We start from the raw sequence: 20,784 nt of genomic DNA, 5'->3' as shown, positions 1-20,784 counted from the left end.
TAGGGTTCGTAGGCAGACACAGCTAGACACAGCGCCAGCCACCATCCCCAGCTGAAAGGCCACGGATCCAACCTTGGAGAGAATTACAGGGATAACACTGAACGATGCTGGACAAATACCAGGCATTCCACAGACATTGGTCTCTTCCTCTTTCTGTCCCCACCTCCTGCAAATCCACGGAGCGACAATCACTCATTTTCAGCTGTCTCCCGCGGGCTCCTGCAGGGCAGGAGTGGATGTTTTCTAGCTCCTTTTCCCTAGACTTGGTGGGTGTGGGGGCAGCATTCTGGTAACACGGAGCAAGCATTTGATTTTGACTCTTTATTTCACTTGACTCTCCTCCTAGGTCTGCTGGGCACGGCCTCAACCCTCTGGGCCTCACCTCTCAGGGCGGGCCCACCATTCTGTGCATTCTGAGAGCCTGGCTGGCATTCCACACTGTCTGTGGGAGGCGGTCCCCCTCAGGGACAACCTTAGCCAGGGGCCAGGCAGTGGAGGGCTCCAGCCCCTTCCTCCACCCCTCAGTTGACCACTGCGGCCAGTGCCTCGAGGGCGCCACAGGGCCAGGCCGTATGAGGACCAAGTGTCCATACTGGACATCTAACCCTGCAGCTGCACCAGGTGGGGGTGGGGACACTGCCTCGTTTGCCCTTTATCTCCAGTCCCTCCCAGAGTCTGGCATTGTGGTATAATAAAAAAAATAAATTTAGTCTTTGTGCCCATTCCTGGCACAGAGCACGGAGCTCCTAAAACCCTTGGAGTTTCCAGGTGATATGAATGTCCCTTGTTGTTCACGATGCGTCCCTTTCCACCACCCGGGTTCATGCCAGCATGGTGACTCGAGGTGCGCCCTCAGATGGTTCCAGGGGAGGCGCTGGCCTCCCTCAGAGGGTTGGAACTTCCAGCGCGACCTCCCAACCTCCAGGGAGGGGCGAGGGGCTGGATGTTGAGGTCCAATGGTGGACTCAATGATGCTACACAACGAAAGCTCCACAGAAACCCTGAAATGGCGGGGCTGGGGGACACACTGAGCGGCTGGGAAGGTGGTACAGCTGGAGAGGGCACGGAAGCTCTGCGCCCATTGCCCCATACCTTGCCCTGTGCATCTCATCCATTTGTCTGCTCTTGAGTTGTACCCTTGATAACAAGCTGAAACCATAAGGAAAGCATGTTCCTAAGCTCTGAGAGTCATTCTAGCCAATTATTAAACCTGAGGGGGATGGGTCTTGGTAGCCCCTGAATTTGTAGTTGGCAGGGCAGAAATGCAGTCACCCGGGGACCCCACTCGTGGCTGGTGTCTGAAGTGGGGGCAGTCTTGTAGGACTGAACCCTTAACTTGTGGGGTCTGTGCTCACTGTGGGTAGATGGTGTCAGAATTTAATTGAATGGCTGGACACCCAGCTGGTGTTAGAGAACTGGAGAACTCGTGTGGAACAGTGACACACTTGGTGTCATCAAAAGCCACACATTTGGTGTCAGAAGTGGTGTCAGTACACCCCACACATCACACAGTGGGGACTCAAGGAGTGTTGAGTGAACGCGTGCAAAATACAACCCTTTACAGAGTGCTAACCAGTTGTCAGGCTCTGGGTTTGGTGCCTGGAATACAGAAGTGGTGGAAACAAGGTCCCCGCTCCTGAAACATCCCCAGATCTTAGGAGAAACTGAGCAACACGGCCACTGTAATACGGGGTGGAGAGGGCGGCCCTGGCAGCAAAGCTACGAGCCATGGGAGCACAGAGGAGGGGTTGTCTAGTTTTAAGGAAGGTTCTGGATCCAGCGTGAGCTGACTTTTTAAAGATGAGAAGCCGTTCCTCAAATGGAAGGAAAAGGTGGTGTCCTAAGCTGGGGAACAGGTGTGCAAAGGCTGGGATCATGCGAGCAGGAGTGGCAATGGGGCAGCTCCATGTGGCTGGAAAGCTGGGAGAATGTGTGCTGTGGGGACGGGGAGAGAGGGGGCAGGCGGGACGGGCAGAGATCCCAGAGGTCCCCTCAAACGTTAGTTCACTCGGGTAGTCTTTCCAGATTAAATCAACGTGATAGAGGAGTTCGTTTTTCAGGCTGGGCACGTGTTCACAGGGCCCAGGGTGCATCCCCCATCAGGATTGCGCTCACCTTCTGGGCACTCGGATCCTAACGTGCACCTTTCTAAGAGCAGGGACGGTACTCCATCTAATTGGACAGACTGTGGTGCCTCTGTCCTTCCCACCGGCACGTAAACTGCGCTTAGACAGCTTCACTCAGCGCCCGGCACATCGTCAGTGCCTACGAAGAGTTCCCAAACTCTAACTGACACGCTTTGGTGATGATCTCCTTTTTGCAAAGAGAAAGCTCTTTTATGGGGCCTCGTTCATTACGTGGCTCTGCCACCGCCCTGGGGTTATGCACACAAATAAAATACATAGCAGGAAACAGCCCTCCCCTGTTTTCTTTCTCTCCCTTCACGTAATTTCAACTCCCTGTCAAGTCCTCTTGCGCTGATTTGCTCGGCCCAGAAGCGGCCTCGGGCAGAGTCACGCTTTCTCTCCCGGGAGGACAGCCTTTTCATTTCATCATGGACGGGCAGCCTCTCAGCCATTTATCCTCCAGCATCTCCGAGCCACACTTTCCCAGGCGGCTCCTCTTAGGATCTGCTCCTTCCTGTCCGCTTAAGGGGTATGAGATGGTTTCGAAACCCAAACGGCAGCTTCCCCAAGACGGGTAATGTCTCTGGGCGGCTTAAGCTGTGTGCGGCCAATGTGAGTTCAAGTGCAGCTTCTAACCCTGTCAATCTCGGCTGCAGCAGTTGCCGGTGAGCAAGGTCCAGCTGTGGGGTGACCACAGGGGTCTGGGGAGCAGAGGGGAGGGACCGACAGCCAATCTGGGACTGGGCAGCTGGAGCAGACATAGCCGGAGAGCTCGGAATCTAACGTGCTGGAAACTCACCAGGCTCCACAACGGGGGGAGGCGTGTTTGTCAACCCTGGGAGTGGAGCCGCATCATCGCAAGGAGGGCGAGGGCTGGGCAAAAAGCACAGCGGGCAAAGCTTTGTGGTTTTGGCCAGGAAAGCCCTTCAGCCTGTGTGGAGATGAGTCCAATTTAGCTTACGTGTGTCAGTGGACAGGGGGAAAGATTTCCCTTGAGACAGGATGTCAACATCATTGTTCTCCCTGGGAAAACAGCTGTCATGGGAAAAGATAACTGGAAAAGTCCTAAAATGACACCATGCAACATAGAGCTTCCCCTCAGGGGCCTGCCCGCATCACAGGGCCCACGTCCAGGGGTCTCTTTGTGGGGTGGCCCGCCCAGGTGACAGGCCCTCGTCCGGGTCCTTGTTTCCTGCAGCCTGTGTTTCCCACTATAGCAGCCCCTGGCTGGTGTCTCTGCCTCTGGTTTGTTCTCTCCCAGCTGCCTCCCAGACCCAGTCTTCTCACTGCAGATCTGCCCTGTGAAGTCCACCCTTAAAACCCCCCCAGCAGACCTGTCTGGAGCTCAGAATAAAATCGCAAATCCTTAACGCAACACCCCAGGGCCCCTGGATCTGCGTCCAGGGCGTCTCTCCGACTTGTCCTCTGCGCCATGTCCCGCCCTGAGCTCTGGGCAGTACTCGTCCCTGGGCTGCACCCCAGAGACTCCAACTGAGCTGGCGTCGGGGGAGGCCTCAACATCAGCCTTGCTGTAGTGCTTGAAGCCAACAGGTGGCTATAATATACTCAGCCAGGGTTGAAAACCTCGCTCCAGCCCAGGGGGTTCTCAAATTTGCCCGCACATTGGAATCACGTGGGAGTGTTAGAAAATGGAGAAGCTGGTCCCACCCCCAGACTGTGACTCAGTTCGCCTTGATACAGCCTGGGCATCAACATTTTTAAAGGCTTCCCAGGTGACTCAGCTGCTCTGGCCCCAGCGGTTTATTTGTGGCCCCTCTGACATTAACTTCTTTTTACATTCTGACGTTTTTGCTGGCTGCTCCTGCTCTGTGGAAATCCTTCTTTCCCTACCTCACAAGCTAGCTCACTCTCTTTTCTCTCAAATATCAGAATTGGGGGATCACAGCAGGGGTCAGCAAACTTCTGTAAAAGGTCAGCTAGAAAATATATTAGGCTTTTCAGGCCACACGTGGTCTGTGTCACACATTCTTCTTTTTTTCTCTTTAAAATGCAAAACCCGTTCTTTGCTTATGGGTCATACGAAACAGGCCATGAGCTAGCTTTGGCCCACAGGTTATAGTTTGCTGACCCCTGGACTATAGAGTTGTCTGTTTTGTTAGGTAGTGAGTTCCCCATCAATGGAAGCCATCAAGTCACAGTTGAAGAAATTCCTGGCAGAGAAACCACAGATGGGACTTAAGATTCCAATGCGTAACTGGACTAGAAAAGGTCTATGTCCTTTTACAAACTTGGGCTGCCTTAGTTCTAATTCATTACAGCTCCTGCGCACATTTCCTCATCTGCTAAATGATTTCTGAGGTCCCCTCCAGCTCTGAAATTGTTTCCATGTTCTGTTGTGCCTCAGTTCATTTTGAAGCTCTGCATGTGTCAGCACGGCCTTCATTTCATTGCTAAGTGCCATGATTTAGGTGTCCGTGAGTTGAAGAGACAAAGATGAACCACCGCTCCTGACTTCTGTGTGCAATTTCTGAAGCAGGAGCAGCTGGAGACCATGCAAATCAAAACGCTCTGAATTCACCTTCAGCCAAGGAGGTCTGACGACTAGACACGAATGGCAAAATTACATCTTTCCGTGTAGACACAAACAGGACTGATTTATGATGATCAGAGTAGACCCAGCCTCGGGAGATAAAAACAGAAGCTTCCCCTCCTGTCCCAAATCCTCTGGGTCAGCTGGCCTTGCAGGTCAATTTCAAAATGGGCCTAATTCCACTCAATTTTTAGCAAACAGCCAATGAGCACTGACCATGTGCACAGATGAGAGCTAAGACTGCAGGTCCTAGAACAAGATGGTGTAGATTCAAAGCCAGCACTTGCCTCTTAGCTGTGTGACTTGGGGAAAATTACTTAATCGATCTGTGCTTTGGTTTTTTCATCTATAAAATGGGAATAAAATTAATCTGGGAAGGAAATGTTTCGCAACTGATCTGTAACTCATCTTCTATCATCTGGGACAGGGAGAGAGGGGAAAAAAATGACCTGGTCCATTCTGCTTGTAAACTTGCTAATCCAACTCATAATTTACTAGCAAAGAGACAAGAGAGAGTCCTAGTGTATAAAATGGTTTTAGTGGGCTATACCTGGTCTACTTAGATTGGAATGCACAGCTCTGGGGATAGCCCACTGGAAAATGGCAGTGTCAGCTATGTGATGATCAAAGTAGAAAATGGAGACTTTCGTGGACAAGATAGTTGCCGTGTGTACGTGACGCCCTGCGTGTTTTTCTTAGAGCCCTCATAAATTCCACCTGGACCACAGTGCGCCCTAGCACGGCAAGGAAGAACCTAGGCTTCAGACTTCACCTGTGTCTTGCAATGCCCAGGATCCTGTGAATTATTAGTAAAGTTTGATTGAGTGAAACCTCTGATTTTTGTGATTTTATTTTGCCAATGACTGTGTTATCTCATATTCACAGTATTTTTATGAGAATTAAAGCACTTAGAACAGAACCTGGCACACAGTAAGTGCTCAATATATGCTACTATTATCAGAGGCCTGGTGTAAGGACCAGATTAGGGACAGAGGGAACATGCTGTGAAAAGCTCAGTGCAGGGCATGGATGTGAATTCCTATCCTTTGCATTGGGGAAAAGAGCACAGGATATTAAAGATCGGAGTTCAAATCTTGACTCCAGCTCTCACTAGCTGTGTCGTGTTAGGGGACCTTGTAACCTCTCTGGGCTTCAGTTTCCTCACTCGTCAATGGGAGCAGTTAATCCTCACTTCAAGACAATTGTGGAGGAGGGGTGATGTGTAAGGCACCCAGTGCAGGATGGTGCCAGGGGAGACCTAAGCCACTGCCTCTGGCATTAACCAAATCACTTTTGGGGTGCCATCCCTTGTCTCCCTCTTAGAAGAGCTCAAGCTGTGAGAGTGCCTGCCCTGGCTGCTTCTCTGAGTTCTCTGGTCATAATTAAACCATCCGCAAGTCCGTGCCTAGAAGGTCTCAAGCCAGCCCTGGGCACTTCGGGGGAAGCTGGTGTTTCAAGCACAGACCCTGCTCAGAGCAGAGCTGGCTAGTTATGATCCACTTCCACAGTATAGAGCTGTTGCTGGTCAGTGGCTGCCCACGAGGGCCTCCATTCCCCAGCCCTCTTTGCATCTAGGTCCGGCCACGTGATTGTCCTCACCATTGGAATACGAGCAGAAGGGATGGTGTTACTCCGGGTCAAGACTCTTAAGAAGCATCCTCCACATTTGTTTTCCCCTTCTGCCTATCTGATGCAGTGGACAAGGAGGTCCCAGGGGCGGCTGGAGCCACAACACAGAAGGAGCCTGGGTCTAGGCCACCACTTACCAGGGACACCGAGGATGCACACACGAGTGAGCAGGTAGTTTCTCCCGTGGTAAGCCATTGCTGTTTTGGGGTGTATTTGCTAGGCAGCTAGCATTGCTCTGACTGACGCACTGTTGTCACCATGACTCAGAATTCCGACTCCACACACGAGACACTCAAAGGACATCGCTCAGGAGTATATTAAGGATCGTCTGTCTTGGTCAGTGGCCTTGGGACTGTTTTTAAGTTAGTAAGGTTGGGTTAGAAGCTATGAGACCGCTTTTTTTTTGGTGCACGATTAAGGAATTGTTAGACCCTATAGTAAATGCACAGTACATTGTCATATGGATGGAAGAGTGGCTGAAGATACATGATGACAAATACACACTCTTCAATTTTGACTTTGAGGTTTAAAAAATCTGGTTCAATTTCTCAAAATCGCTTGAGAAATTGATTTGCATAGAATTAACATTATTTTTGTTCTTTCTCTAATAAAAAATTTTGACATTAGCTTAACTCATCCCTTTACTACACGCCATTGGCTAATGTCACCTGCAGTATTTTCGCTGACACCATGCAACCCAGCTGCCTCCTCCCCAGGAGTTTCAGGGATATGCAGAACAGGGTCCTGCTGTCTCCACCCCCTCTCTCCCCTGAGGCTTCATTTTGAGAACCGTTGCTGCCCGCTCCGGCTCCACTCTTACACCCATTCACAAGAGCACACGTCTTCCCTGCCCAGCTCTTTCCTCAGCTGTTTCATTCAATCTTTAACACACATTTCTGGAGCACTTCATGTCCTCAGCACAGCTCTAGGTTCTCAGGATAAGATTATGAACCACAAACAAGGTCCTTTCATGGAGCTTATTTTCTAGTTGGGCGAGACACATTAAGGTAGACATTAGCAGACTATAGCCCAACAGCCAAATCTGGCCCTCCACTTGCTTTTATAAATAAAGTTTTATTGGAACACAGCCATGTCTATTCATATGTTCATTTACACATTGTCTACATTGTCTATGGCTGTGCTTACACTATCACCACAGAGCCATATAGTTGCAACAGAGGCTGTGTGACCTACAATAATATGTACTGTCTGCCCCTTTACAGGAAAAGTTTGCCAATCCCTGCATTAAACAAATGAGTATGTAGGAAACAGATGAGCCAGTGAGAGGTGCTATGAAGGCAGTAAACCAGGATGATGTGAGAGACAGCATGTGTGTGTGTATACGTGTGTGTCCATATATGTGTACATGTGTGTGCATGTGTGCGTGCTGATTTTACATTAAGTGGTCAGGAGCGGCCTCGCTGGGCAGGTGACATCTGAGATTTCCACAGCAGCCTAGAAGCCCCGTGACAGCAGAACCTGCCTGTCTCTGGGTTTGCTCCCCAACATTCCCAGGCCTAGCACAGGACCACTGGCCTCACGCCTCCAGGGGCACCGATGTGAATGGTGCCTATGGAGTGGGTGGTTTGGGGGCCCTGGAGGACTAAACACAAGTACTCCTTGAATCTGCTTACACTGCATATGTTCTCCTTGTCCGTTCTCCTGTCACTTTGCCACCCCGCCTGGGAGGTGCCGCCTGCTTCCTCCAGCCATCTGACTATCATCACAGCACCGCGTGGGTGTGTATGCACAGACAGGTGCATGCCTGATGCCCTCCGTCGATTATTCCAAGGCCCACTCCATCATCTCATTAACATCCTGATGTCCCACACGGGGACAAATGCTTTTCATCTGTCACAAATGTGATAGGACATGGAACATGATGACCCCACGAAAATCAGCAATGCAAAGGGAGAAACAGAAGTTCCAGTCTACTTGTTCTGATGGAAACTTCGTGCTGCTCCCATCAACACAGAAACCAAAGCAAAGAGGAACCACGGCAACACCTCACAGAGGGATCTGTGGCACTGTCGGGCCTGCCCTGGACCACTTTCTCAGTCCACCACAGCCACCCATGTGGGCCCCTGAGGGCACAGACTCAGAGCCAGGGATGGCAGGGCCCTCAGTCTCATCCATCTTGGCCATTTTACAGATGGGGAAACCGAGGCTCAAGAAGACGAGTGGACTTTCCCACCAACCATGGCTAGGAAATGGCAGAGCTAGGGCTGGAGGTGAGTCCCGGGGAAACTGAGGCTCAGAATACTCCAGAGTCCACACTCGTGCAGAAACATTGTCAGGCGGTGTTCGGGGCTGGAAGTCAGGCAGCTCCATCACTGCTCGCTCTGTGCAAGCCACTTCCCATCTCCACCTTCTCTAGAGCTGTCCCGAGCCTCGAATGAGTTAGTGTGCATCAAGCGCTGGGCTGAGCACAGTACACAGGCAGTGATCACTAAGTCTCAGACACTAAATTATTATTATTATCGTATCTTCCACATTAAACTGTAACGTCTCCGTGGGCACAGACTGTAACACAATTATCTTCGATTCATCCCAAACTACTGTATCTGGCTTACAGCTTTCACAACAGTTAATTGCTGCTGTGCTGTTGATGTTATTAATGCATCTTTGGGTGTGCGCATCACCCACCATCTGCTGGGCGGAAATGAAGGCAGTCACTGCATTTAAATGGGTGTGGAACTCTCTTCCCTCTCCATTCCCAGCGGGCCTCTCCCTCCCTGGGCCCCAAGCTCCCCATCTGGACAACAAGCACCCCCCACCGTGGTGGTGCCGTGAGCCCCTGGGCCAGCCAGAGTGGAAGCAGGGGTGCCTTACCTGGGCCGCTGCAGAAGGAGGCAATGATGGCCAGAATGCACACGATGCTCAGGTAAGGGACCCAGGGGGCGTGGTCCTGTGAGAGGACAGCGACATGGGCAGGTGAGGAGGCAGCAGTGCATCGAGGACCTGGCTTCCCACCCCAGCTCCTCCTCCATTCATCTGTGTCACTTTACAGGTCTGAGCCCAAGTTTCAGTGTCCATAAAATGGGGCTAATGATAGCCCCTAAGCCATTCCATCCGCGTGTTTTACAGATGTGAAGATGAAATGAGATGGTCCCCGGCACACAGTAAGTGGTAAGTAAATACACAACTAACACTGATGGGGTCTTAGTCTGAAGCAGACAAGATGAGCAGTTTTTATAGGCATGATGACATTAAAAAATTTCTCTTCATTATCACTATTATTATGCAAAACACCATATTTCTACAGCTGCCATCCTGACAAGGTATGAGGTGAGTTAGCTCATGTCATTAAATATGCTTGGAGGGGCTGTCACTTGTCTGGCGGGGGTGGATGAGACAGCTTGGTGCTGGGTATGGAAAATGTTTAGGGAATTGTCCCCGCTCTAGCTGACTGGATGGTTGATAATTAGAACATGGTGTCACCAGTGCTGGGACACGGTGAGCACATGTGGAGGTGCCAGGGACCCCAAACCCAGTCTAGAGAGATTCAGGGATGGAAGGAGCCTGCGCTCACCTTCGAAGGCTGAGCCGGAGTCAGTGGAGAGGAAAAGGAAAGGAAAGGAGTTCCAGGAGAGCGTTCTGTGTGGGCAAGGGCGTGAGGTACAGGAACACGGCCCAGGGGTGGCCACAAACACTCAGAGTGGAGGGCAAGCGGAAGGGAGGGGAGAGAGAGAGCGGCCCTTCCCTGTCCAGGTCCATCAGCTCTTGCTGGGAGGGTCTGGGGTTGAGAGGAGAGATGCAGGTTTTTGTACATTGCATGGCTCACTGCTGCACTAAGTCATTCATTTATCCATCCATCCACCCACCCATCCATCCATCCACCCACCCATCCATCCACCCACCCACCCATCCATCCATCCCACCATCCATCCATCCACCCATCCATCCATCCACCCATCCATCCACCCACCCACCCATCCATCCATCCCACCATCCATCCACCCACCCATCCATCCATCCACCCAGCCATCCATCCATCCCACCATCCATCCATCCACCCATCCATCCATCCACGCATCCACCCACCCATCCATCCATCCATCCATCCATTCATTTGGCAGATGGCTCAGAGTTCCCCCTGGATGCCATGCACTGGGCTGAGAGGTGGGGATGCAGAAATGATACAGCCCTGGCCCTCGCTCCCACAGTTCACTGTCTATAGGGAAAGAAAGATGAGTCAACAGTGAAAGTCAATGCTTAGTGATAAGTGATAGTGCAGGGTTGCCCCTCGGGGTCCCTGGGAACAGAGAGGAGGGCGCCTCACTCAGACATGCGGCTATGGGAAGGGTTTCCAGAGGAAGAGGTATGCAACAGGTATCTAGGGCCTGCTGAGTCCAGAAAGCACAGAAGCCAGCTGAGCTCTGGGGGGAGGAAAGGGCCAGGCTCTCTAAGGGGCTGCTTGGGAGCAGGGCGGAGCTCTGAAACCTCGTGCAGCAAGGCCTGGAGGGGGCTCCCATGCTCCAGGCAGCCCTTCCACACACTGACACAAGTTGCAAAAAGATGCCCCAGAACATGGCCCAGTTGCCTTCCTCAGGACCTCTGAGGACTTGGCTCGGTCAGCCCAAGGAGCCTGCAAGGGCGCCTGTGCAGGACACCCGTGGTCTGGCCGTTGGGAAGAAAAGTCTCTGCCAGCACATCACCCACAAGGGAGAGGGTTCCATCTCCCACCCGGTCAGTACGCCCAGCAGTCCCTCCTTTCTGAAGGACGAGCTATGGTCCAGCAGACACGACCAGGCTAGTACTGCCTTTTCTGGAGACGTCTGGCACATTGAGACGCGTGATGTCTAAGGCAGATGATCAAACGGGCAGCTTTCCATTTAGGGATTCATTTTTGAAAACTGCAAAGATTTACTGGCCCTTGAGACCTAGCCTCATGCTCCCTTTAGCGCGGAGTGGGGCTCGAGGTACTGAGTAGGTGCTCAATTAATGCAGGTAGCCCCGAACCGTACGGGTAGCAGAGGGGAGCCCCAAGATCCTGGGCTCTCATCCCAGCTCTGCCATTTACTGGCTGTGCAGCCTTGGGCAGCATATTCATTTATATTGATGCCACACTTTCTCATCTCCATAAAAAGAAAAAGCAGCTCTTTGATAAGAATTAGGTACAGCACTGTCCGACCCCAAACATCGAGCGCTTGTTTGTTCCAGGCACTGTTCCAAGTACTTGAAGTGCATTTTCTCAAGTCCTCACAACACCCCCGGATCTGGGGACAACTGTCCCATTTCAAAGATGGGGCCTGAGGAGCAGAGAGGTTAAGTGACTTGCCAAAGGCTTCACAGCGAGTGAGTGGGAAAGCCAAGATTCACATCCAGGCAGTCTGGCTCCCGAGCCCCTGCTGGTCCCACCAGCCAATGACGTGACAGTCATGCAATTGCCTCATGTGGCAGTGCTAGGCGCTCCATGCGGGAACATGACAGCTGGAAGAGGCGTCTTAGGAGTCGTCTACTGAAATGTCCTCTATTCCATAGATGGGTAAACTGAAGCTCAGAGAGGGGACACATCTTGCCCAATGTCACACAGCTCATTTGTGGCAGTGACAGGACCAGAAGCCAGGTCTCTCGTCTCCCGGTCCAAGGACCCTTTACTAAACCCTCCTCTCCTCCAGGGCGCCCTGCAGCTTCAGCGCTGAGAGGCCCCTTGGGAGCGCCACATTGCAAGCCTTGTCTGTAGAGAGTGTGCACTTCCCAAGCCGGGGGCCCCAGAGTGGTGACACCGGAAGCCAGCTCCACACCGACCTCCCTCTGGGGCCACAGATACATCCACTCACCTGCAGTGTCAGCGTGGCGGTGAGGATCCCAAAGAAGAGGGTCATCAGCCCAAAGCCGCCGATGAGGAGGGGTCTCCGGCCCAGGCGCTCGATGACCAAGCCCTAGGTCAGGGTCAGAGAGAGACGGTCATTATTCACTTCAGCAGCAAGCGGAGGGGGCCGCGGTGCTGGGAACGGCCCTGGTGGGCGGCTAAAGGCAGGCTTTGACCTGGATTCAGCCCCACCACCTTCTCCCCAGCTACAGCCAGGGAGGCAGTGATCTTTATGAGAAAGGAAGAAAGGGCGTGAGAAGAAGGTCACAATTCTTGAGCACCTACTGGGTGTCGATACATTCACTTTTCCTCCTAATCTTCCTCCTTAGGGGGTTGGGCAGGGGGCCTATCTGCCAGGGAGTCTGGAAAAGGAGAGCCTACCTCGGAGCCAGCCTGCCGTGGAAGGCGAGGCTGCCGTTCCTCTAGGCCCCCAGGGCGTGGGCTTCACGGGGACAGGCTCCCGAGGCGCGGGGCGCAGAGGCAGGAGCGGGCAGAGAAGGGTCTGCTTTTCCTGCTCTGCCCGTGCCTGGGAGCGCCAGCTTCATCCTGGGGTGTGACACCAGGAGGCCACGCCACTGCAGCCCCTGAAGCCATGTCCCTTTACTGAGATTGACCGTCTCAGTGTGACCGGCACGGGCCAAGGCCCGGGCACACAGTGACACTCTTACTAGGCAGGATGTTCCAGGATGTTCTGTCCTTTCTTCGGAACGTGCAGAACTTGGATACCCTGCGTCTGCTGAGTTAACCCTTCACTACACATGGGGATAATAACCTTCACCTCGCAAGAGACAGAATTTTGTATTCTGACACATAACAGAATGGATAGAAGGAAACTTTTATTATTTATTCTCCAAAAAAAAAAAAAAAAAATACCTGTATCCCAGCCTCCTGTATATGATTCCACAGCTTCACACATTCTTCCTGTCCTTAGGCCAATCCAGCCCTTTCCATTGGTAAACGCCCTGTTTAAAGCGCCTCCTCCAAGAAGCCCTCCGTCCTGGCCAATCCCACAGGAAGCTCCCTTCAGCAGACAGACACTCGCAAGCAATCTCTCATGGTTACTTTTTTCTTAAAGAAATATGGCATGATTTTTGTAAAACTAATATATGCTCACTGTGAATTCAAGCAGTGCAGAAAAGCACAAGAACCAAATGAAAAGATCTGAGATTGACACGTGTCGCACTGTTCCACTGAGATTACTATGTACCTGTTACTGACTTCAGGGATTTCAGCTTTTTCTTTTTTTATTCTGTTTGTTTTAGTTTCTTCAAAGGCACCCCGAGCGGTGTCAGAGTCAGAAAGAGTGCCCCAAACACAAACCAATGGCGAACCCTTGTCTTACACCGTGATGCCGACTGTCAAGCACTTTCGGGGGATCTGGCTGTTTCGTTTCCCTAAATTCTCTGATGAACCAGTAACCTGAGTCAACGTAAAGCTCCCTGATTTGGAAACCCTCTCTAAAGCTGGTCCAGGGAGATACCAAGGAAACAGCCGTGCAAGAGAGAGAAGAGAGCAATGCCACCCTCTCCATCCTCGTGGGAAGCAGTATCCGTCTGAGGCTCCTTTCTTCCTCCCGCCTCCTTTGAGTCCTGTTCAAGGGCAGCCTGTTGGAAGGGATCCAAGCAAACATGGTGCTTCCTCTCAGTGTTAAATCACGGGTGAGGACGTTAACTCAGGGAGGACAGCTGCCTCTGAGGGCTACTGACGTCAGCCGGGATGGACTGTCAGCCTCTTGATGCTCCCAGGAAAGCCCCCCTGGGGATTCCTGAGCCATGGGGTCATTCATCCAGCCAGTGACCACTTACCCAGCACCTAGTGCCCACCCCACAGTGCTAGGACCTCTGGTGGGATAATTATAGTCAAATATTTTTTTGGTTAGGATTTAAAAATCAACTTTCTTGATGTGTAGTTAGATTCAATAGAAAGCATTCATTTAAATGTACAGTTTGGTGTGTTTTGACAAATTTATAGACCCATAAAACCATGACCCCATCAAGTTATAGAACATTTCTATCACTCCAAAGTCTCCTTGAGCCCCTTTCCCCAGCCCCAAGCAACTACTGACACCCTTCCGTCACCATAGACTAGATTTGTCTAGATAAGATTGGAGTTCCATACTGGAGATCACTATGCTTTGAGAGTCATCCCTTTTTGAGATCTCATCACCATTTGAGATCAATGGTTCATTCCTTTTTAGTGCTTAGCAATAGTCCATTGAATGGATATACCACAATCTGTTTCTCCATTCATCAGCTGATGGACATTTGGGCTGTTGCCAATTTGGGCTCTTACGAATAAAGCTGTTGTGAACATCAGTGTTCAAATCTCTGTGTACATGTGTGCTTTGATTTCTCTTGGGTGAAACTTATGAGAAGAATGGCTGTTATAGTAAAAATTTTATAAGAAACTGTCAAACTGTTTTCCAAAGGGTTGTACCGTGTTCAGTCCCCACCAGCAGCATGTGAGAGTTCCAGCTGCTCCACATCTTCATCAATGCTTGGTATTATCAGTCACTTTAACGTTAATCTCCCTTATGGTGAATAGTAGTATTGCTTTGTGGCTTTTAGTTTTAACTTCCCTGATGACTAACGGTGTTGGGCATCTTCTCATTTGTTTGTTGACTTTTTTGAGATCTTCTTTTGGAAAGGGACTTTTCAAGGCTTTTGCTCCTTTTCAAGTGGGTTGTTGGTCTCCTTATTGTTGAGTTCTAAGAGTTCTTTACATATTCTGGATTCAAGTCCCCTGTGAGATGTGTACTTTGTGAATATTCCCCAGTCTGTAGCTTGCCTTTCCATTTCCTTAACAATGTCTTCTAAATAGTCACAGATTTTCATTTCAATGAAATCCAATTGACGAATTTTAAAAAATGGTTCACACTTTTTGTGTCCCATCTGAGAAATCTTTGTTCACCCCAAGGTTGCAAAGACATCCTCCTATGTCCCCTTCTAGAAGTTTTTATAATTTTAGCTTCTATGTTTCAGTCTATGGTCCATTGGAGTTAATTTTTGTGTATGAAATGAGATAGCATTGTCTTTTATTTTTCCCATGTGAATGTCTGGTTCTTATAGCTCCATGTTGTAAAGACTACTTTTCCCCACAACTTACTGTGGCACCTTTTGTCTTTGTGAACTCTACTCTGTTCCATTGATCTGTACCGCTATCTTTAAGCCAAAACCATGCTGTCTTGATTACTGTGTAGTGCACATTGTTATAACACTTACTATGTACCAGGCACGGTTCTAGACGCTTTACATATGTTCATAATTTAACCCTCATAACATCTGTATGGGGTAATGCTATTATCATCCCGTTACATCCAGAAATTGAGGCTCAGAGAGGGGTAGCAGTCTGCCCAAGGTCGCACAGTGGCAGAGCCAGCATTCAAATCCAGGCAGCCTGGTTCCAGAGTCTTGCTCTTACTCCTGCACTTCCCTGACTCTCCTCACTGTCAGTGAGACAAGTGCACAAACAGATTTACCAAGAGGATATACACACTGTCCTGGAGCTTTCCTCCTTCCTGTGTGTGAGGCCCCGGCACTGGGGTACAGGGGAGACAACGACAGGAGTCCTCGCCCTTGGGGAGTGTTGGGGATTCAATTGTGTCCTCCCCAAAGAAGATACGTCAGAGTCCTAAGCCCCTGTACCCCAGGATGTGACTTTATTTGGAAATGGGGTCTTTACAGAGGTACTCGAGTTCAAACGAGGCCATCAGGGTGGGCCCTGATCCAACAGGACTGGTGTCCTTATAAAATGGGGACATTTGGACACGGCAGGTGTGCACAGGGGTAGAATGCCCGTGAAGACGGAGGCAGATGTCAGGGTGATGCTTCTATAAGCGAGAGCAACAAAGATGCCAGCAAAGGCCCAGAGGCTGGGAGTGAGGCAGGAAACAGATTGTCCCTCAGGGCCTCAGAAGGAATCCGCCCTCGGACAGCTTGCTCCCGGCCCTCTCCCTCCAGAATGGTGAAACGGTAAACTGCAGTGTGCCAGCCACGCCATCTGCGATACTCTGCCAGGCAGCCCAGCAAACCAACGCAGGGAGCTCGCGCCTGATGGAGTCTGTGAAATGACTGAACCCAGGGAGAGAGAAGGAAGACGCGCGGGGAGGGAAAAGAGTCTAAAATTCCATTTATTTCAAATGTGACTCAATCAAAGCTTCCACCTTTGACTTAATGTGCCTTTACAGCATTTTACATGTGTTACTTTATATGAATTTTATGGGTCCATCTCCATCTATGTCGTGTTCAATGTTTAAATCCATGTACACAGGGCAGGGAGCACCCAGCGCTCCACAGAATTCCCAACACTTCAGGGGCGCAGAGCCCTGTAAGAGTTCATCCCCACAAGATCAGGGAAGGCACCCTGCTCTTTCTGTCCTATTCCAACTGGGGCCTCTCCTCGTTCTGCTGATTCCCATGAACTCGCCTGGCTTGACTGGCTGCTCATGAGCATGTGGGCCATGCGGGCTGACTGTGTGCAGGGCTCCAGAAGGAGGAAGCGCTGTGGGCGGGGGCTCAGCCTCCCTCGGAACATCAGACGTGGCTGCCCCTGGGCACAGGGCATGGCGCCTAGCCAAAGGCAGGGGGCTCTGTGTAGCTGGCAGATGCTCCTGCCCTCCACCAGCTTTAATTGAGTCTTACTCAATTAGTAGCTACGCACTGGCTGCTTGTTATGGGCCAGTGCCTGGCCTAGCAGAACAAGGAAGATCAGGGTCTGCAGAGATACAGTATGATATCTGCCACTGTCATTTCTTTAAACCTACTGTGTGTGTGTGTGCGTCTCTCTCTCTCTCTCTCTCTCTCTCACACACACACACACACACACAATCTGAACGCTGCTGCAAGATGCCACCCAGCTTGGGGCCAGCACCCTGGAATCCCAAACGGCTGCCCTTGATCTTGACACTTAGGGGATGGTGGGGTCTTTGAGAAGCCCTTGCCACACCAGCAATTAGTGCCTCTCCAGGCGGAAGCTGGATTACTGCCAAAGCTTCAGCTATAGAAGGATGGGAGAAAGGAACTTGAATGCTCTCATTATGGCTCTCTCGGCAGAGAAAAGCAAGCAAAGGCAGATGGCAGGAGAACGTCCTATTTCGGCATGACTTCTAACTGCTTGTACTTCTGTTTTAAACATCCAAGCGCGAGTCTTTGCTTTCACAAGTCTCTGTCTGAAAAGCAGAGACCTCGGAAAGCTGTGGTTATCTGCAAGTTAATGGAGTTTTAAAGTCTGTATTCAGAAGACAGGGTCTCAGGAACAATTTTCTACTTGGAATAGGCACTCTCTAAACTTAAAATTGAAAACTGTTTATTGAAACATAAACTTTGTCCAGAAATGTCTGTTTAAAAGATGAACGTGTGAGAGACTTGTATATCTGTTTGGGCCAAAGGTATAAGAAATGAAAAAAGTTATTTTCTAAATGATTATCATTCCAAGGTGGTCCATGATGCCCAGGTATAACAAATTAAATGGTCTTGAGACATTTCAACAAAAGTGCAAAATCAGACATGGACGGGGCCAGCCAGAACAGAAGGAAAGGTGCCAGGAGCCCAGGCTTTTCCAAGTTCTCAAGTCCTGGGGAAAATTTTTCCTTTTGGGTTGCTTTAGAATTGGCTTGAAGCCATAGCTTCTGTAGCTTCTAAGGGTAATACGCCCCCCACTCTCCTGCCCCTCTTGAGAAGGAAAAGGTGGTTTTTAAGAGGTTTATGATCATAAGTCTAAACCATTCTCGATTTGGGGCAGGTGGAAAAAAATTCAGCTCTTAAAGAAAAGGAGTTGAGAAAGCTGGGTGGCCAGCTGACAGGAATCAGTGCTCCAACATCAGGAGCACGGAGTGGAGGGAGCCTGGTGGCAGAGGGGAGAGGGTGGTGGGAGCAGCTGCCGTCTCCACCTGACCCCCAGGGGCCATGTCCCCACCTTCCTTTGATGGCAGCAGCTGGGGGGACCAGCCGAGGCACAGGGGAGCCAAGGAAGCCACCAGAGATGAAGAGGAAATCAGGAGACATTTGGAGGGAAATAAAGCATTGGGAGCACAGCACAGGAGCCCGAGGGCGGGCCTCAGGGGACGGACGTGTGGTGCATCCTTGGCCAAACTCAGAAATAGAACCACAGGATCAAAAGGTGTTTTCAGAGTTGAAACTGGAAAGCCACATGTAAAAGAATGAAAACTGACCATTCTTTTTCACCATTCACCAAAATAAACTCAAAATGGATCAAAGACGTAAAGGTGAGACCTGAAACCATAAAGCTTCTAGAAGAAAACATAGGCAGTACACTCTTTGACATCAGTATTACAAGGATCTTTTCAGACACCATGTCTTCTCAGAGAAGGGAAACAATAGAAAGAATAAATAAATGGGACTTCATCAGACTAAAGAGCTTCTTCAAGGCAAAGGAAAACAGGATTGAAACAAAAAAACAACCCACTAACTGGGAAAAAATATTTGCAAGTCATACATCTGACAAAGGGTTAATATCCATAATATATAAAGAACTCACACAACCCAACAACAAAAAATCAAACAACCCAATCAAAAAATGGGCTGGAGACATGAACAGACATTTCTCTAAAGAAGATATACTGATGGCCAATAGGCACATGAAAAGATGCTCATCATCGCTGATCATCAGGGAAATGCAAATCAAAACTACACTAAGATATCACCTTACACCCATTAGAATGACAAAAATAACCAAAACAAATAGTAACAAATGTTGGAGAGGTTGTGGAGAAAAAGGAACCCTCATACGTTGTTGGTGGGAATGCAAACTGGTGCAGCCACGATGGAAAACAGTATGGAGATTTCTCAAAAAATTAAAAATAGAACTACCATACGACCCAGCTATCCCACTACTGGGTATCTATCCAAAGAGCTTGAAGTCAGCAATTCCAAAAGTCCCATGCACCCCTATGTTCATTGCAGCATTATTTACAATAGCCAAGACATGGAAGCAACCTAAGTGCCCATCAACTGATGAGTAGATAAAGAAGATATGATATATATATACAATGGAATACTACTCAGCCGTAAAAAAGAACAAAATCTTCCCATTCGCAACAACATGGATGGACCCTGAGGGAATTATGTTAAGTGAAATAAGCCAGATAGAGAAGGACAATCTCTGTATGACTCCACTCATATGAGGAATTTAAACATGCAGACAGAGAGAACAGATTTGTGGCTACTGGGGGAAAGGTGGGATGGGGGGGTGGGTAAAAAGGTGAAGGGGTGCACCTACAACACGACTGACAAACAATAATGTACAACTGAAATTTCACAGGATTGAATCTATCATTAACTCAATAAAAATTAAATTAAAAAAAAAAAGGTATTTTCAGAGTTGAGGGTGGGTGGGAACAGGGCCTCCAGGGAAATGGGCTTCCAGGGAGAAACCGCCTGTCGGCTGGGGGTGTGGGGCCTGCCTCTGCGTCCCCCCTCCCTACCCCCCTCCCATAAGGATGAGCCCTCAGAACCAGGACAGTCCTTATCTCTCTGCACGCTTCCGACCAAGATAATGGATTACACAAGCGCTTCTCTAAGGACCATGTTAGCACCCAAGAGGAAAAGCTGCTTAGTCTGAATCGTAATTTCTCAGCTCTGGTGGGTGTTGCCGGCTTGGACGGAGCCCCTGGCAGCCGTTCACGCCCCACCCCCCAAGAGCTTGGGGCCCAAGGGAGAAACCTGGTGCCACTTTTGCTTGATGTGGTTCCCTCCCTCCGCGAAGTTCCTGTAAGCTTTGTCAGACAAACTGGGGACTTCCTCTAACACGTGAGTGGAGGTGGGGGGTTGTTTCTTCCAGCGACTCTGCGGCCCATAGAAATGCGGCAGAATCGGTATTTATCAACGGGAAGGTTTCCCGGGCGGAGGAGGATTCGCTGCGCTCGGTGGTCTGATGCCAGCGTCAGAGCACACGCGGTCCGATGAGTCCCTGGGGAAATCGGCCTCTTTTCGAGGCTCCTAACCGTCTCCCTGTGTCTACCCTGTCCTCCCCCCTGACACCTATTCTCTTTACAGTGGCCGGAGGGATCTGTTTTACACCTGACACGGACTCTGCTTTCCACACCCTGGGCCCAGCCCTCCAGCCCCGCCCGCCCCCCACGACCGGCCTCCCCGTGGTCCCTCAAACCGCTGCGCATGCTCTTGCCTGTGTGGGGCCTGCTCTGGACATCCTCTGTTCACCTCTCCAGAGCCACCCTGTGCCCTGCTCTGTGTCCTGGAGGAGGACCCAGAGGACCAGATCAACAGGCCCCATTGCACTCTGCCTCTGGGTGGTGTCAGCAAACGAGGCCCCAGTAAGAAGTCAGAAGGAGGAAAGAAGAGAATGGACTGGGGTGTGGGTCCCCTGGCTGCCCCCCTACAGGCACATATGGCTGGCTGTGTCCCTCTACTGAAGGTCCCCGCTCCTGATGGGTGGCCTACCCACGCTACAGACCCACCCACGCCTGTGTTCCTCTGCCTTCTGACTACTCACTTTCGCCGTGCCTCTCTCTCCTGCTGGGACCTGGCTGATGCAGGCCTTCCTTCTAGCTGCTCCCTCGCCCAAAACGTTCTTCTGGTCATCTGGGTAGACAACTCCCTCATCCCTTGGGCCTGACCACAATATTTAACACAGCGACCCGCCCCACCTCTCGATCCCCCTTTCTCTGCTTCTCTGATCCTCAGAGC

At 50.5% G+C, this 20,784-nt stretch overlaps 1 protein-coding gene across 13 annotated transcripts in view; it reads right to left on the bottom strand.

Annotated features, from left to right (window-relative positions):
• Positions 1 to 20,784, bottom strand: part of SLC2A9 (solute carrier family 2 member 9) — a 225,984-nt gene that overhangs the window by 49,122 nt on the left and 156,078 nt on the right. For all 13 annotated transcript variants that reach the window (XR_011538319.1, XR_011538320.1, XR_011538321.1 and 10 more), the window contains 2 exons: positions 12,090 to 12,191; positions 9,139 to 9,214 (listed from right to left, as the gene is read on the bottom strand). Coding sequence is in view for 9 of the 13 variants with exons in the window: in XM_070613243.1 (XP_070469344.1) it covers positions 9,139 to 9,214; positions 12,090 to 12,191 (178 nt within the window). In the remaining 4 variants the exon portion in view is untranslated. The remainder of the gene's footprint in view (positions 1 to 9,138; positions 9,215 to 12,089; positions 12,192 to 20,784) is intronic.

Source organism: Equus przewalskii, chromosome 3, assembly GCF_037783145.1.
Source record: "Equus przewalskii isolate Varuska chromosome 3, EquPr2, whole genome shotgun sequence".
Lineage (NCBI taxonomy): Eukaryota > Metazoa > Chordata > Mammalia > Perissodactyla > Equidae > Equus > Equus przewalskii.
The sequence above is the reverse complement of the archived record's forward strand: the minus strand, read 5'-3'. Positions and strand labels throughout refer to the sequence as shown.